This window comes from Centruroides vittatus, unplaced genomic scaffold (genome assembly GCF_030686945.1).
Source record: "Centruroides vittatus isolate TY-2023 unplaced genomic scaffold, ASM3068694v2 scaffold_907, whole genome shotgun sequence".
Classification (NCBI taxonomy): domain Eukaryota; kingdom Metazoa; phylum Arthropoda; class Arachnida; order Scorpiones; family Buthidae; genus Centruroides; species Centruroides vittatus.
Window position 1 is genome coordinate 1,508,069 of NW_027122720.1, and position 17,671 is coordinate 1,525,739.

Sequence of the window (17,671 nt, forward strand, 5' to 3'; positions counted from 1 at the left end):
TGTTGTAGAACGTTACGGTATTACCGGAAACGTAACTAATGCAAAGTTTATCAACCTGTAGTCCGGGGACTGCTTCAAAGGCTCGGTTAAATCACGTGATGTCTCCAAAGTTTAGCTAATTCCTCCGCGAGAAGATTAAGTTATCAGGAAACACGTCAGAGATGCGAGGCGTGGCCGAGACGAGTGAGTAGTCACGTGACCGAAGGGAACCGAGAAATGTCACGTGACACGCTTCGTACGCGTCCGCCATCTAATGTACCGCTCCGCGACGACATCGTGCTTAAGCAATGGCGTCTTCGAACGGGGTACACTCGGTAAGTATTCCGACAATTTTTTGTTTATAGCATATTTTATATCGCTAATTTCCAACAAATTATACGTGTTTTGGACATGATCGAGTCAAATTAGTCTAGAAATTATTAATTTTCTGGAAGAAAACCTCTGAAATAGCCGTACCCCCCAATCAGCACAAGTGCCAGTTCAACTATGTTTATTGGGTTAAGAAACTATCGGATTTCGCACTCGATGATGCCTATTGAACGAATAATTTGTCAGTTTTAACTTGTGTAGATGCATGTTTTGATTTTAATACTGTATTAAGTACGTAATTATAATTGCTAAATCCACAGAAATTTTATCGATATTCATAACTACAGTACTATCAAAATTTAAGTTTCAGAAATGTATCAATTATATGTAAAACTCCATTTTTGATTGTCTCATATATGAAGTGATTTTTTTCTTTTAATGTGAACATTACATACTTTTGATATGAGAAAACTCGGTAGAACATTTAGGATCCGTAAGAAGAAACGAAACAAAACGCTCTTTTTTGACGATTCTATTGAAGAATTATATATTTGGATGAGAAATAAAAAATTTCAAATGAAGAAAGTAAAACCAGCCTTATTCAATGGTAAGATATTTCACAATATGGTTAATGTTACCTATGGTAGCGAACATGGTGGCTTGTCTCTGAAACAGTGGGGACACACGTTCTAACCTAACCTGTTCTAATAAATTACCCCTATTCTAATAATTTGGTTGGCAATAATTATGGTAATTTATTAGAATAGGTTAGAACGTGTGTCCCACTGTTTCACAGACGAGCCACCATGTTTGCTACCATAGGTAACATTAACCCATAATACTCTTACAGAGATACAAAAGCCTCTCTGAATGAGGCAATTGAGATTATCAGAACTGCAGGCCATGGCCATAGGAGTAAAAACATAAAAGGAATTGATGGTCTAATTGTGATCCTTTGAAAAATATAAAATTTTACTCCTGGCTTGTTAAACTCATGATATGCTTGATGGAGCATGCAGTGTAACCATAGGCATAGCTAGGGCAGGGCGGTGGGGCAACCTGCCCCGGGTGTCACTCCTACATGGGCCTGTACCTAAACAAAACCTCCTGTACCTCCGGTAGGCCTGTACCTAAAAAAAAAAAAAGGTCACGCTCGCCTCCCATGACAGTTTCTTCACTACAAGGAGACACCACGAGGGCTCGCACCAGCTAAAAATCTTACTATGATTTATTCTATAAATCTAAACTCATACGTCGCAACATCGCATATTCAATATAGTGTTCAGGTTGCTCGAGTGCAAAGATATTACAATTCAACAGTGTTTTATAAAAGAGTTAAAAAGGGTGATACCACGATATCCGCACTGGGTGTCACCCATGCTAGCTATGCCACTGAGTGTAACCCCAATTTCACCCAGAAGTACTTTGTACAGTGGTGTTTCTTGTGTTTTATGAGCTTTTATCTGTCTTTAATAAAGTGGAAAACAGTTGGTTTTTTAGCATTGTTTTGAGAAATAGCTCCAGATTTTTTTCATTTTTAAATTTTATTCCATTTTTTGAGGGATTCTTTGAAATTCCAAATAGGCTGATTTAGGGGGGGCTTTATCTCACAAAGGGTCATATGTAAATCATTGGTTCTTTTGAGTTTTTATACTTCTATGGGCATGGTCTACAACTCCTATAAGGTCCCAACTGACTCTTTCAGAGCAACATCTGTACCCTTACAAGTTTATCCACTTTCACAAGTAATTGAAACCATACTATTGATAGCTAAGAAAACACTCATTTTCACCAAAAAATGTAAAACTAAGTTATCTATTACAGACTTTTTGGCATGTTTAGTTCCAAAACCTTTCCGATTAACTGAGAACACATAATAACTTAACAGTATTTATTTTTATTTAAATTAGTACAAGATTTCTACCCTTTATATAGAGAACAAAATAATAGAATAGAAGCACATCAAAATAGAATTATAATAATAAAATTTACACCTACATGGTAAAAGTACAAAAAATAAGTATTATTCAAAAAAGATAAGCAGAAGGTTGTCGCAGGAAGTCAACACCAGATTGATCGGCCATCTTAATTTTGATAATATTGAAGGTTCAGTATCCAATTGTAGCAGAAGGCTTATGTTACATATTCAAAGTCATATCACGTGTAAATTTATTGGATGCTAGTGTCTTAGGTGCTTAAATTTGGTTTGATGTTCAAATATGCAACATAAGACTTCTGTTGCTATTGGATAATCAACCTTCAGTGTTATCAAAGTAAAGATTTTCAGGCACCAGATTAAAATCTTATCTAACATTGTATCTTGGATCACTGACTACTTTCCATGTTTGTAAAGCAATTCGGGCTGCTAGAAACTTGAATTTAGTATATATTAAATAGGGATTGGCACTTACATTTGATACCGCTGATGCATCTTATATTTAATACTAGCTATAATGTTAAGTAAAATGAACTAAAAATTGCACAAAATACAAGAATTGCCAACCAAAGTATAAATGAATCTTAAGTAAATTTGAAACATGGTTTCTGAGAGAATAAAAGATATGCTTTCTAACAGTACCAAAAAGAAAATATCTACGATGACCACTTGGAAATATTTGTCTTTAAGCTTACATGTTAGTATAAAAGTATAAATTATTCACAGGGTATTTTTACTTAATCATATTGCTGCAAATTTAAAATATCAAGAATTATTACTGTATGCGAGTAATGACATCCTTATGAATAATTAACTGGCGAACTAACACATGATAAGCATGCTTACTTTAGAAGTTGTAGGTTACTAAATTATGAATCCAGTTATGCAAAATCAATTTCTGGAGAAGTTATACTACACTGTAATGATGGTTGGACTTCACGCCGATCACTGAATAAGCAAGAGACGAAAAAACAGTCATATTTTTCAGTGTAGTATACACTGAAAAATATGACTTAAATAGATGAATTTAAAGTAGAAAGTCCCAAGTCATCAAATTTGAAAAAGTATGTCTGTTTCACTGACTATGAATTATACAATAGGAAGCCAAAGTGATTATTTGTTCAACATGCATGTGGAGAAGAGTGGAGTGATCAAAGCCTCTATCTCTATTCAGATCTAAGGTCTAATATTTACATATCTTAGTTCAAGATCATAAGTTATCTTACCATGAAGTTTGAACAAAATTGGAGGAGGTTTGCACAGGATCCCATTCCGATATCATATTAACCATCTTCAAAGTGAAATCTTGTTATATGCACCGTCTGTTTAGAGAGCTTATTATAATATTTATGTTACTCATTTTCCTTATCTTATTAGCATTGTAGGGAAGGAAAAAATAATAAATTTTGTGAATCATTTTTATACAAAATAAATTTTGATCTGCATAGTAATTATGTACCATATATTTCTGCAGATAAAACGAGGTATAAATTTTTGTCGAAGTTTTATAGTTTTAGCATATATCTGTCCTGTAAGACGACCCCCAAACTATCAACGGCCTATGAATTTAGTTTAGATCGGCAATCGTCATCTGGATAATAACACTGTATAGCGTATATGGAATTATGTCCTATTTGTAATTTTTTGAACGAACAAATTTTATTTTCTGCCTCGCTATTGTTGCAAACGTTTGCACCGATTCGGGCATTCGGGTAATGACCTCGACTATTCGCAAAAACGTCGTACAGGCTATTCTATTTTGAGGACGTGCCCTGCTCAATTCTAGTAAATAATTACGGTTCGTCTGTTTTTTATAATGGTTTTAATTTATATAAATTTCAATCTAATTTTTTTGTATCTGTCCTATAAGACAACCCTGGATTTTGGGGGCCTTTTTTTATAATTCAACTATTGTCTTATCTATGGAAATATACGGTAATTGATAAAAAAATCTTTTAATGATCTTTGATTAAAAGTACTATAATTTATCAATGTGTGAATATTAAGAATATAGAAATTATAAAAAATTAAATCATTATACTTAATATGACTTTTCACATTTTTCAGATACTGGGAGAGGATTAAAATCTTATGAGGTTATTAATGCTGGTGATGTTTTAATATCTGTACCTTATAATTCACTTATTACTTACGAAACAGTGATGAGTTCATACTTGCATATTATTTTATCTAAGTAAGAAGTTTTCTGTAATAATATAATTGCTATATATATATGTATATATATATATATATATATATATGTGTGTGTGTGTGTGTGTGTGTGTGTGTGTGTGTGCATGTATGTATGTTTCATAATCTTAAATATTTCAAATGTATTTAGGTATCATCAAAGTTTGTCAACTATGGAAATGATCTCTGTCTTCTTGATGTGTGAGAAACTTAAAGGATCGTCGTCATATTGGCATCCTTACATAAAAAGTTTGCCAATAGAATATGTATTACCTGCAACTTTTCCATTGGAAATTTTGAACTGCATTCCAAAAATTGTTGCTGAAGTGGTCAAACAACAAAATGTTTTGTTGAAAAAGACTTTTAAGAGATTAAAAAAACTGTTGGATGCTATTGAAAATCATTTTAAGGAATTTTTTGGCTTGCTGACTTATGAAATCTTTCAGTGGTCTTGGTTGTCTGTGAACACAAGATGTATTTATATGAAATCTGTAAAGATAAATAATGATCCGCTTAGAAATCACAATGATTTGGCATTAGCTCCGTTTTTAGATTTGTTAAATCATTCGCCATATGTCCAGGTATGTATATATTTTTGACGCCAAGAGTCAAATGATTTAAATTTAAAAGATAATTATTAAAAATATAACTGAATGACAAAAATAAAAAGTTGGAATAAATTATTCCTTTTAACAGGGCCGATTTACATAAGGGCATTTGGGGCCTGTGCCCAGGGCCCCCACAAAATAGGGGCCCCCACAAAACTAAAAAAAATTATGTTTAAACATAATTTTTTTTCTATTACCGCGACAGCCTAGTGTGGCCTAATCATAAGGGCAACAGGCAGAGAAAACCAAACCTGGGAAAAAACCTATGAAACATCGGAAAATTTTGGGAAAAAATTTCACATAGGTATTTTTCAGTTAAATTAAAATAATTAGTTTTACACAATAAAATATATGTATGTTTACAATAACCTTATTTTTAAATGAAATTTACAACTTTCTAGTTCAAATCTAATTGAAAGTACAGTATTTTGTGTAAATTTTCTAAATCATCAAATTTGCCTACTTTTATAGGGGGACCCCACCGAATTTGTGCCCAGGGCCCCTGGATTGGTAAATCCGGCCCTGCCTTTTAAGCCAATACATCACCAACTGCCGTAAATAATCAGGCTAACTTTTGGATACAAACGGGCTGATTCTTTTCTTTCAGTTTAATCTAAATTATTTAAATTATTATAATTATTAATTTTAATAAGAGATGGCGCCTGACGCCTACCTCAAGTGCCAAATGTATTTCTAATCTTTAATCGTTTATATCCAAAAGTTAGCCCGATTATTTACGGCAGTTGGCGATGTATTGGCTTAATGTTATCGGGTTTAGTACAATGTTTATTTGTATTTATTCCTTCTATTTTCAAATTTTTTACAAATTTGTATTCTCCAATATGAATTAAAGCATCAAATTTCATAAAAGAAGATATTTAATTGAATAAAGTAGTTAATAGTAATTTGATATGCAGTACATAGACAAAAACATTGTACTAAGCTATATTTTGCTTCTGCCAACATACATATAGCTAAATACTAGTGCACAAGATAGTGAACTATTCAATGGCATAGTCACCATTCATCCCTGATCCTGTTCTAATGTGACCAAATCCTATCTTGGTTTCTATGATAGTATAGCAGCACAGTTTAAATTACAAAGTTGTAGATCATCTCAAAATTAGTACAAAATCTGTTTTCATATACTTAAAATACTGAAAGGGAAAGTAGTGGCACACCAGTAAAAATGAATGGTGAAACTATGTGAAGTTTTTCTACAAGATAGCATGTAAAGCCATGTTTATAAACTGAATTTGTTTTTAAACTCTTTCCACCCTTTGGGCACTAAAATGGCTGGCCATTTTACATGCAATTTTCAAATGCCATTTCAATATTAAAAAATTTTAATTTTTTAAATATATACAGGGTGTCCTGTAAATTTGTAAATAGTTTAAAAATTCATAAAAGTTGAAAGAATTGGTATATTTGAATGCAGTTTGCATAAAAGTTATTCTCACAGAGGGGGTTTCTTTGGGTAGAGAAAAAGAAAATAGTTCAAATTTTTGTTGCTAGAGGGTGCCGAATGCAAGAAAATCACTGGAATTGTGCAAATCTGAGTCTTATAAAATGAAGGGTGTACGATTAACAGCTCATTTCTGAATTTTCCTGTTACTGGCGTTGACATACGGTGTAATCGCCCATACAGTGGTGCACCACTGCGTGGGCATTTACACAAACTTCCCATTTCTTCAAAACGTCGTACTAGGGAAACGAATCCGGCAGGAGCGATTGGACCTGAACCTTTCTTCATTCTCTTTTGTGTCCTAAACCTTTGTAAAGTTTCAGCCGGCAATTCATGGCTGAGATAAAACAACTTCACCAATAGTGCTTTATCCACCAACATCAACATCATAATGAAAACCATATGTCAGCGCCAGTAACAGGAAAATTCAGAAATGAGCTGTTAATCATACACCCTGCATTTTATAAGACTCAGATTTGCACAATTCCAGTGATTTTCTTGCGTTCGGCACCCGCTATCGACAAAAATTTGAACTATTTTCTTTTTCACTACTAAAAAAAAATCCCCCTTTGTGCGAATAACTTTTATGCAAATCGCATTCAAATATACCAATTCTTTGAACTATTATGAATTTTTAAAATATTGTATTTTCCAGCGTATAAGACGACTTTTTAACCCAGGAAAATCTTCTCAAAGGTCGAGAGTCGTCTTATACACCAGGAGTCGTCTTATAGGGTGAGTATATCCCAAACTATATTTTAACTGTAAAAGTCGGGGGTCATTTATATGCCCAGTCCTCTTATATGCCGGAAAATACGGTATTTACAAATTTATGGGACACCCTGTATGTGATCAGTATGTAATACTGTTTTTTTTATTTATATAGGTTAAAGCGGAATTTAATATTAAGACTAAATGCTATGAAATAATTCATCTTAATAATATAAAAAAATATCATCAAGTATTTATTAATTATGGCTTTCATTCTAATAAAACTCTTTTCCTTGAATATGGCTTTGTTATACCTGACAATCCAAATGATTGTATTTTTTTTAATTGGGGTAAGTTTATGATTTTTTATAAACTCAGATTTTATTAAAACGGTGTAAAGTATTTTCTTATTAGATAATAATAACAATAACAATAAATAATAATTATTATTGTAGTGGTGTAGTATTGTATGCTACTCAGCTTATACGAGAATTTTCTGCACTACACTCTAACTGCAATTTATCCTACTCAAGTGTGTTAAGTTTTTCTTGTGGAAAAATAATGATGTTTTTATACATCCTCAATTTCCTCATACATTAGAGTCTTGAGAACACAAGCTATTAAATATATTAGTGCTTGATTTACAGAATATGAGAAGAGTGGGTCATTAATTTCTCGCACAGCCTACCAAGAGAAAATGTTACTTTGAACCCGATGAAAAACTGTGAGAGTGGGAGGTTCTTTTGGGAATTCACGAATACACACAGTTTTATTAGTGAAATGAATACCGTATATTTTCGCAGATAAGACAAGGTATAAATTTTTGTCAAAGTTTTATAGTTTTAGCATATATTTGTCCTGTAAGATGACCCCCAAACTATCAACGGCCTACAAATTTAGTTTAGATCGGCAATCGTCATCTGGATAATAACACTGTATAGCGTATACGGAATTATGTCCTATTCATAATTTCTCGAACGAGCAAATTTTATTTTCTGTCTCGCGATTGTTGCAAACATTTGCACTGATTCGGGCATTCGGGTAATGACCTCGACTATTCACAGAAACGTCGTATGGGTTATTTTATTTTGTGGACATGCCCTATTCTCTACTAGTAAATAATTACGGTTTGTCCATTATTATAAATGGTTTTAATTTATATAAATTTCAATCTAAATTTTTTGTATCTGTCCTAAAAGACGATCCCGGATTTTTGGGGCCTTTTTTTATGATTCACCTATTCTCTTATCTGAGGAAATATACAATAGTTTTATTTACAAAAATGCTTTGACTAGCATCAAGTGGGAGTCTTGTATTTTAATTTTAAGTGTATTCTATAAATTATTTAAATAAAATAAGGGAGAATTTTATGGATCTCTAATAATTAAATTAATATTTCCTCAAAAATAGTAATTTATCATCTCTACAAGCTACTGAAAGGTTTCAACACTGTAAGGCTGGAATATAACAACATAAAAACAATACACGTTCGAACCTTAATTGAAAGGTTTGATCACGTTCTCTATGCATACATTTTTTAACCAACTCCCACATCTAATCTATTAATTCTAATAGTTTAATGGTATTTTTGTATTTTAATAACACATTTCTCTAAATGTTATGAATGTTATAAGATTATGTATCTATTATAACAGAATAAGTTTTATTTAACTTTGATATAGATATACACTACCTCACAAAAGTATCCGAACACCTATAAAATGGAGGAATTTTTTAGTTATAACTTATATCTTGCATGAAATAGAGAAAAAAAAAATAGTGACAGATCTGAAATCTTCAGATTTTTTTACACTAGAAAAAATATTTACATGTGCAAAAACTATTGATCAAAAACAGAAATACAAGGATGATGACAAAAGAAATTAAAATAAGAAAAGAAAAGCAGCTGAAGCAACTTCAGCCATTTATGAACAGGCAAAAAGGAGGAAAGAAAATCTTGAGGAAGAACATAAATTAACAATGAAATTTGACAGAAGATACAGTATAAAAATGCTATTAATGGAGAAACAATTAAAAGTGCAAGAAAAAATTTTACAAATTTTAGAAGAAAATCCTTCCAGTTTGACATTTCAACTAACAAATCTGTAATCTTTTTATGCAAAAAGAAATATACAGTAGACTATATAACACGGAACATATCTGCCATGTTATATGAATTCCGTGTTGTACGAGTCACTTAGATTTTACAAATACGTGACCTGTTCAGTTGTGCAGTTTAGGAGGTATGGCTGTTTGAAAGGTTTTCTTCCATAAAATTAATCGATTCTAGACTAATTGGACTCAAACATTTCCAAAACACATATAATTTTTTGGGAATAATCCATATAAACTATGCTATAAACAAAAAATTGTAGGAATACTTACCGAGATCACATCGTTTGAAGACGCCATTGCTTAAGCTTGTTTTCGTCGCGGAGTGGCTCGTCGAACGGCAGACGCATTTCCGGATAAGTTATTTTTTCTGCAAAAAATTTGCCGAACTTTGAAGACATCATTAATAGAAATATAATTTTTATGGCCGTTGAATAATAAATGTTTTTTAGTAGGTCTGCTGCTTGTTTAAACATGACAGTTTGTGCAATGTCCACTATTGGTCCAGATTCGACCAATCCTGTTGAAACACGAGTCGGCCATGACAATCTGTATCATTCTTTTACCACGTTATATGAGCCTCTTTTAGTGTGTTATACGAACATGATCATAATTTTTCTGCCGTGTTATATGAATCCGTCTTATATGAACCCGTGTTATAGGGGGGTGTACTGTACATATAGTGTAAAAGATGCTGCTTTTTTTTATATAAAATTTTCTATGAGGTATTGGTGTCCTGTATATATTGTTTCTTTTTAGAATAATAATACATTAGTAACAATAAAACTTTTCAGAAAACAATATTTTATTTAAAAATATATCAAATTTTTATTTTAACATTAAACAAAAAATTGTGAATTATTGTATTTTTTTTTAGCAAAATCTTGAGCATTTGTGGTATTTAAATATTTGTACAGGCACATCTGACGTTAAAAAAATGAGCATCATCATCATCATGAAATAATGCTAAACTTCCATCTTGTAGCGCAATATTGTGAAGAACTATAATATGCAATGCATTCTGCAAATTACAGTGTAGTCCAGGTCTGGTCAACCCGCAGCCCGTCGCATTAAATTGTGTGGTCCGCTAAGCAATATTATATATCTATTAAAACTTTTGTTTCCCGTTATGTGTATATCAAAACAATTAAATAAATGAAAATTTGCATGTGTCATTGTTATAATGCGCAAGTGCAAGTATAAATCTTCGTATAACAACAAAATCTTATTCATTTTGTATTTGTTTTACTTTTTTAAAAGCATGTTTTCATAAATTGTGGCCCACCGTAATGTTACGCGTGATCAAAGTGGCCCGCAAAACAATTTGTGTTGGCCAGGTCTGGTGTAGTCCAATAGAGAGGCATGGGAAATGTCTCTTTCATAAACCATATTGCTTTTCAACAGGATTCCTGTCTACTTGCTTGGTGAAATAAAACTGCCAAATTTTGTGCATTTTTTCATCTCAAAAATTATGTTCATTTACAATATCCTCTGCCTTACAAACATGTTAAGTCCTAAGCCCAAAAAGTGAAGGATTTACAATTACTCCATTCACCCCTACAACTGTTCTATTTAGAAATATTAACTTTTATGGAGTATTACTTGTTTAAAAAGTTAATTTGTTTTAATAATTATTTTTTAAAATAAAATTATCTTCAAATTGCAGCATATATGCTTTATGCACTTATAAAATCTATTATCGCTAATTAACAATTATTTCCTTTCTCGACATAAAAGAGTTTCCCGAGTAACAAAAACATCTTTTATTTCAAAAAAGATAGATTTATTTGGATAACAAAATTTGATATCAAAACTTTTAATATTGTTATACATTTTTTTACTTATATTGATTTGGATAACTCTTAAGCAAAATTTGTGGCCCCAAAAAGGGCCTTTTAATTTAATAATAAAATATTTATTATTCAATTAGTATAATATCTAAAGATAAAGGGATATTAGGCCTACTTACTTTCTTTCAGATTCTATTTTAGGCAATTGAATATAATCGGCTGAGATTTGAGCAATGTAAAAACTCACTCTACTAATTGCACTTCAAGCAGATGATTGACTTAATTGTTTAAATTGCCTAAGACCAACTGAAATGTTCCCGTGGAATAAAAACGTAGAGACAATAACAGTTGTTTTATCGGCGACCTCGCATAATTTTTCATTGATGTGGAAACTAAATTATGACCAATTCTTTCTACGTTTCTTACACTCTCTTTTGGCAAACAATATCAATAAAGTCACAATCATCCAATTGTTCAAAGTCATTTCTTTTTGGAGAAATAATCTGCTGACTTCTTCATTTGATACGGTCTATATAAACTTGATATTTCAGATTTTCTAGCATCTCAGTTTCATAGTCGTCACCATTTTCTTCTAAAATAGGTCGTTTTACACATACAAAAACCCAGAGTTTATCATCTACTCGCTGATTTTCTAGAGTTAGAGTTATTAGTGTTTGAATCAAGATTCGAAGTTGTTGAATACCAATTCGGCAATAATGTGAGATTCAACCCTAACTCTAACTCGTGTTGGTGAATACGAAGGTAAGAAAATTAAAGTCAGAGTAAGGGTTTGTTTTCCAACGTGTCAACAATCGAAAGCACACCGAAAGAGTTTCTTGATGTACTCTGTATAAAAGTGCTTCCCGGGTTTCCACAATTGCACGACCTCAACCCAATTGAGCATTAATAATATCACATTAAACGAACAGTCAGAACAGAATCAATAACAAACTAAACTGATCTTAAAAACATCATCATCAGAGTTTTGAATATAATAGACAAAACTATTATAAAAATTTGGATGAATCAATGCCTAGTTGTTATCAGGGCAAAAGGAGGCCCAACTCATTCTTAAAATGATAAAATATTTTATTTTATCATTATTTATTTCTTCTGTCCAGATCCTTTTGTGATGTGAAAATTTTCACAGTTTTAAATCAAAATGTATTTCTCTTGTTGATGAACGTTTTTGTACATGTAAATACTTTTTCTAGTGTATAAAAGTCTAAAGATTTTACATCTGTCATTAGTTTTTTCCTATTTCATGTAAGAAATGAGTGATAACTAAAAAACTCTTCCATTTTATAGGTGTCCGGATACTTTTCCGACCTAGTGTATATTAACTATCTTTTTTTATAATTATTATACAATTTTTAAAAATTTTTATTGTTATTTATTGCATTTCAGATGAAATATTGTTAGCATTTCATTCTGTAGAAAATGACACTAATATAGAAGAGAAAGTTAATTTTTTACAGCATTTCAATCTTATAAGGTAACGTATTTAGTTAAATTTCTTAGAATGTAAATATGAAAATGATGATCTTTACATCTTTTACATAAAATAAATAATTATCATTTCATAATTTTTTTTATTTCTTCTTTTACATAAATTCAGAAATTACATAAAAATTATTTAACAAGTTAATCTTGTTTCTATTTCAATAAGTTAGTTATTGGTACAGTAAGTAATTAAGTTAGAAACCAAATTGCTGGAATAAAAGTTTGATAATATAATTTCTGGCAAAAAAACAAAATACACTTTTATATTGAAACATTCAGTATTATGTATTTGCAGATTTATTGATGGTAATGTTTCCTAAGTTGCTTAAATAACCATAAAATAAAGAGTAATAGGTGTCTTGAAAAAATCTGCACAAAATATCTCAGGCTCTAGCTAACAACCAAATAATTTTTAATTATGCTGCACTCAGTGATTAAATTGCTAGAAACAAAGTGTGAAAGGTTTTTTGTACGAATGTTTTCGGCCATTTTGAATGGCCTTCTTTAGGTATGATAAGGTCGGTTGGAATGTCGGTTAGCAGATATTTATGTGACGTCAGTGTTTATGAAGGTTTCTTCTTACTAGTGACGTCATTGTTAAGAAAGTTTAAACGCACATTAACCCTTAAAAGCTCTGGCCGTGTCGATTTTGGCTCGGGTATCTGCAAGAAAGCTCAGAGGTGCCGATTTCTGTCGTTTTAATGATGTCAGCTCTATGTATAGGTCATCTTTGATCTGTATAAGATTCTAGAAATTTTATTTCGCATTTTTTCCTGCATTGTTACGTTTACTGCAAATATTTTTACTAAACAAAAACAAATTTTTTGTGGTGGTTGCCATTTTCCTTTCATTGCTTCATATGGAAAGTTCAATCAGTGCATGTCTTATTGTTTATCTTCGATATTTTTGTTCAAATTGTCAGGTTTGTTATATTTTTATGTTTTATATTGAGTAGCTTTTAAAATGTATAAAAATTTACTGTTTCTGAAATGAAAGGCTTTCTTGCTTGTATTTTGAATATGGGACTGATCAGTAAGCAACCCCATGGTTTGGGAAGATGTTTACAACAGTTGCTTCGATTTTTTTACCTTGTAAACAATGAAAGATTGCCAAGCCCTGGTCATTCAGATTATGATCCATGTGCCAAATATCAACTTCTTGTTGATCATGCTGACAGTATATTTGGGCATCATATGTCCCTCACCAAGAGCTCAGTGTTGATGAAAGTTTTATTGGCATTAAAAATAAAAGTATTCTGTTGAAATACCTATCGAACAAACAAATTTACATTTGGACAAAGAATGTATAGATCTGGCCCTGTTCTCACATGTACAGTACCTATCTTGAAATGTGGATGTGGAAGTAAGGAAAGGTGGTAAAGTAAATGTAAAGCTTCAAGTTATAACTTCCTATAATAAATATGTGGATGGTATAGACACCTCAGACATGATGATGTACTGCTAACTTGATGAAAGGCATTCTGTCAAACATTGAAAAAAGGTAGCTTTCAACATCATCAGCAAGATGATGTTTAATTGCTACATCCTGTATAAAGAGCACTCCAAGAGTCCAGGAAAGCTAAAATCCAGGTATAGTTTTAATATGGCCATTATTCACAGCCTGAATGTAGAATGGATGGCAGAAAAAGAAAAAAACTCAGGCAAAAAACTGATTAAAAAAAAACAATTCATCAGAGCTAAGGAAACTACCTGGAAAAAAAAAGTCACGATGTGTTGTCTGTAACACAACGGAGAGGAGGCGTAGACCAAGAACAACAGTGTGCGACAGATGCAATAGAGAGCTTCATAGGGATTGTATGCAAAAGCATAAATGTTAAACAAATGTCTGTAGATATAATTGTTTCTTTGAATGTGTCAAACAGCTGAGATTAAAAGGATTCATGCTCTTGCACTGAATGCTCAATGGTAATAGTGGATTTTATGCCAGTGATATCTCTTCTACATCTGCTAATGCAAGGTTTTCTGAGGAAAAGAAATTTGAGAGCAGGTTTTGGTTTGCATTACAATAGGACTGAAAGGATTGAGTCAAACCCTAATCAGAAGATCAAGTTTGGCTATTGATGCTCAGTGATATTTAAATGAATAAATATGTCACTTGATTCCTTACATTCAAAAAAAACTATTCTCTAGCAGAATGTCTTCTGGCCAGATCAAGCAAGATCCCATTACACCAAAATCATACTGGAATTACCTGTGACAAGAAAGCATCACTTTTGTTGAAAAGGAGGACAATCCTGGAGATGCCCCAGAAATTAGTCTAAACAAGGATTTTTGTGCAATTCTCAAGGCAGCCATTTATGAAAGGGTGAAAGGCAAAAAATACCAAGCAGCTGATGGATCACTTAAAGTATTGTTGAAAAACATGTGAATCAAAGTCTTATATAGAAACTTACACTTTACATCCAAAGTTAAATTGATGTGTTTGATGACACAGACTTGAAGAATTACAAAAATGAAAGGTAGTGAACTGCTTTTTGGGTCATAGTTTTCTTTTTTCCAAGATAGAAACTCCATTACACAAACTTGTGCAGATTTTTTCAGAAACGTACAAGCATAACATGAGAACAAGAGATGACTTGGATGCATGACAGATTGCATTTATGCTTTGAGCCCATTTTTTCAGTATGCATGCAGTTTGAACTCCAAGACAGATTTTTGTCAAATTTTGCATTTCAAACTGAAGTATTCAAATTTATTTGTTCAAAGTATGAGGTACTATTGTATATAAATTATAATTTCATTTAGTTATAAAAATAAGTTATTGATAATTGATTATGTTAAATTTTAACAATGTAATATTATGGCTTTAGAGATTATTAAATAAAATAAATATGTTTGTATATTTAGAAAATTAGGATGTCACAGAGAAGGCTTCACATGGAATTTGGATATCTGTTTAAAAGTACTCTCTGCATCAAATTATTCCAGGTAGTAGTCTAATATGGAAGATATTTTTCATGTTTATATTTTATCAAATATATTCCAGAAATTTTCTTCGGATGGTTTGTCCTAGTTGTCTTAAGAGAAACAGACTCTTTTAGTGCCAACAGGTCAGAAATATAAAGTTTATCAGTACATGAAGAAATTTTAGAAGTGATAGTTAAAAAAAGTTAAGTGAAGAGTGGTGGAGTCCTCTTCTGAATCAATCTTTTTACAAAAATCATATTCTTTATTTTTCATTATTAAAGGTCTACTTCTAGTCCAAATTGTATAATATCTTTGTAATGAAGTAACCATATTATAGCATCATTAAAATTTGGCAGTATAGTTTGTTTAGGCTAATTTTAGATGAAAAAATATCTAACTTTTATGCAAATATAAACCATAGTCCAATACATTCAAACAATGAAAGATCTAAACTACCAGATTATTTGTTAATGGACTATAATGGTATAAGCTGGTGGACTGCCTATTTATATGCCAAATTACATAGTTTAATTAATTAACATCACTGTTATTCCGCATTAATAATCTGATAATTCACAGGCCATTGGTTATCTAATTCTTATACGTATAGATCTATATATATTGTGTCCAAAAAGTTACCGTGCAGTGAGAAATTCGTAATGGTACACACAGCATTGCATATGAGACCCATAAGTCGTACGTCTGTATTTCCACTTTGTTGTAGATGGCATTACTGCTTACTCACAGTTGTTCTGATTTTTGGAACACTTCCTTAATTTCACGCGGCCTGCTAGGTCCCAGTTCTCACTCCCCTGGATTTTGGGGCCTCTGAGGGACATTTCCAACATTTGCTGTAAGAGAAGCCACAATATTGTAAGTACGTAAACTTTCACTTTTATTAAAACTTTACTTAAACCTTTTCCACTACACAGTAACCTTTTGGATGACCTGTATATATACAGTCAAACCTGTTTTTATGCGGGGGATAGGGACCCATAAAAGAAAATGCATAAAAAAAAATCGCGCGAAACTTCACGAGTGGCTATAAAAAATAGTTTTCCCAACACAATTAGAAAAATATTTTTTTTATGCGGTGAATAGGGACCGCATAAAAAAAGTCTCACGTAGAAAATAACTAGAAACCGTACAAAATAACTAGGAATTGCTTTTTTAACTCCTTGGGCCTTTTTCTGCAACACCTAATGGGGAAAAAAATCCTCTAAGAATTTTAATTTTTATATTAATTAATTATTTCCACTTAAATACGAATCTAACATTAAAAAGTTAAAAATAATCGTTAAATAATGATTTTATTTGATAAATATAGCTGCAGGAAGTGTTATTTCATTTAACAAGGCTTGAAATTTCACACCTGTAGTCTAAAGCTGGAGGGGAGCTAACTTACCGCATCTGTTCAAATATAACATAATATTTATGGTTTTTATGCTATTAAAATAAGAGGGGACCAAAATAAACGTATGAGAAAAAAATTTTACTGAATAAAAAATGAAAAAACCTGCTGATGTCATAGAAAACAACCAATAGAGTTTTTAAAAATTTTACAGGAGTCAATTATGTTCCAATTTGATTGAAATTTTCATATACTGCACAAAAACAAATCGCACAGAAAAAGATCGCACAGAAAAAGACCGCACAAAAACAGGTTTGACTGTATTTATTTATTTATTTTTGAAGTTTTTCACTTCAAGAAATGAAAGACTGACTAAATATACTAATTTTATAATAAATATTGAATATTTTTCAGGAAGAATTTAGAAGATATATATTTCAATAACTTTTATAATCCCAAAGATGAAAACACGTACAAAAGAATTTCAAAACAAATTTTAAAAACTAAATTGAAGGAACATTCTTATAATTTTAATGACAAAAAGTCGTCGTCATTTATGTCGAAATGTTTGAAATTAGTTCAACAGTTCTGTGATGAAGAAAGAAATTTGTTAATAAAAAATTTGTCCATATTATAAAAAGTAAAATGTAGTTTTGTGTGAATAGTACATACTCATACATACATAATACATTTCCTGTCTGTTTGTGTGTATGCCTTTACATATTATTTATATTCTGTAAATGAATGTGTACAAAATATTTTTCTAACT

The 17,671-nt window shown here is 31.5% G+C and overlaps 2 protein-coding genes across 3 annotated transcripts in view; both read left to right on the plus strand.

Moving 5' to 3' along the window:
- LOC136990394 (gamma-taxilin-like) overlaps positions 1 to 17,671 on the plus strand; it is a 325,532-nt gene that overhangs the window by 207,717 nt on the left and 100,144 nt on the right. The gene's annotated exons all lie outside the window — the stretch shown is intronic.
- Positions 489 to 17,548, plus strand: LOC136990344 (SET domain-containing protein 4). Its single transcript, XM_067288735.1, has 7 exons — positions 489 to 916; positions 4,313 to 4,439; positions 4,587 to 5,016; positions 7,395 to 7,569; positions 12,529 to 12,616; positions 15,492 to 15,572; positions 17,317 to 17,548. Exons 1-7 carry the CDS (start codon positions 772 to 774, stop codon positions 17,537 to 17,539), a joined length of 1,269 nt encoding a protein of 422 aa, XP_067144836.1. The 5' UTR covers positions 489 to 771; the 3' UTR covers positions 17,540 to 17,548.

Excerpts from the sequence above, each read along its gene's own strand:
- LOC136990344 (XM_067288735.1), top strand. The coding sequence starts at position 772 with ATGAGAAAACTCGGTAGAACATTTAGGATCCGTAAGAAGAAACGAAAC. Across the intron at positions 917-4,312 it reads AAAACCAGCCTTATTCAATG|ATACTGGGAGAGGATTAAAA; the intron begins GTAAGATATTTC and ends CACATTTTTCAG. Across the intron at positions 4,440-4,586 it reads TTGCATATTATTTTATCTAA|GTATCATCAAAGTTTGTCAA; the intron begins GTAAGAAGTTTT and ends AAATGTATTTAG.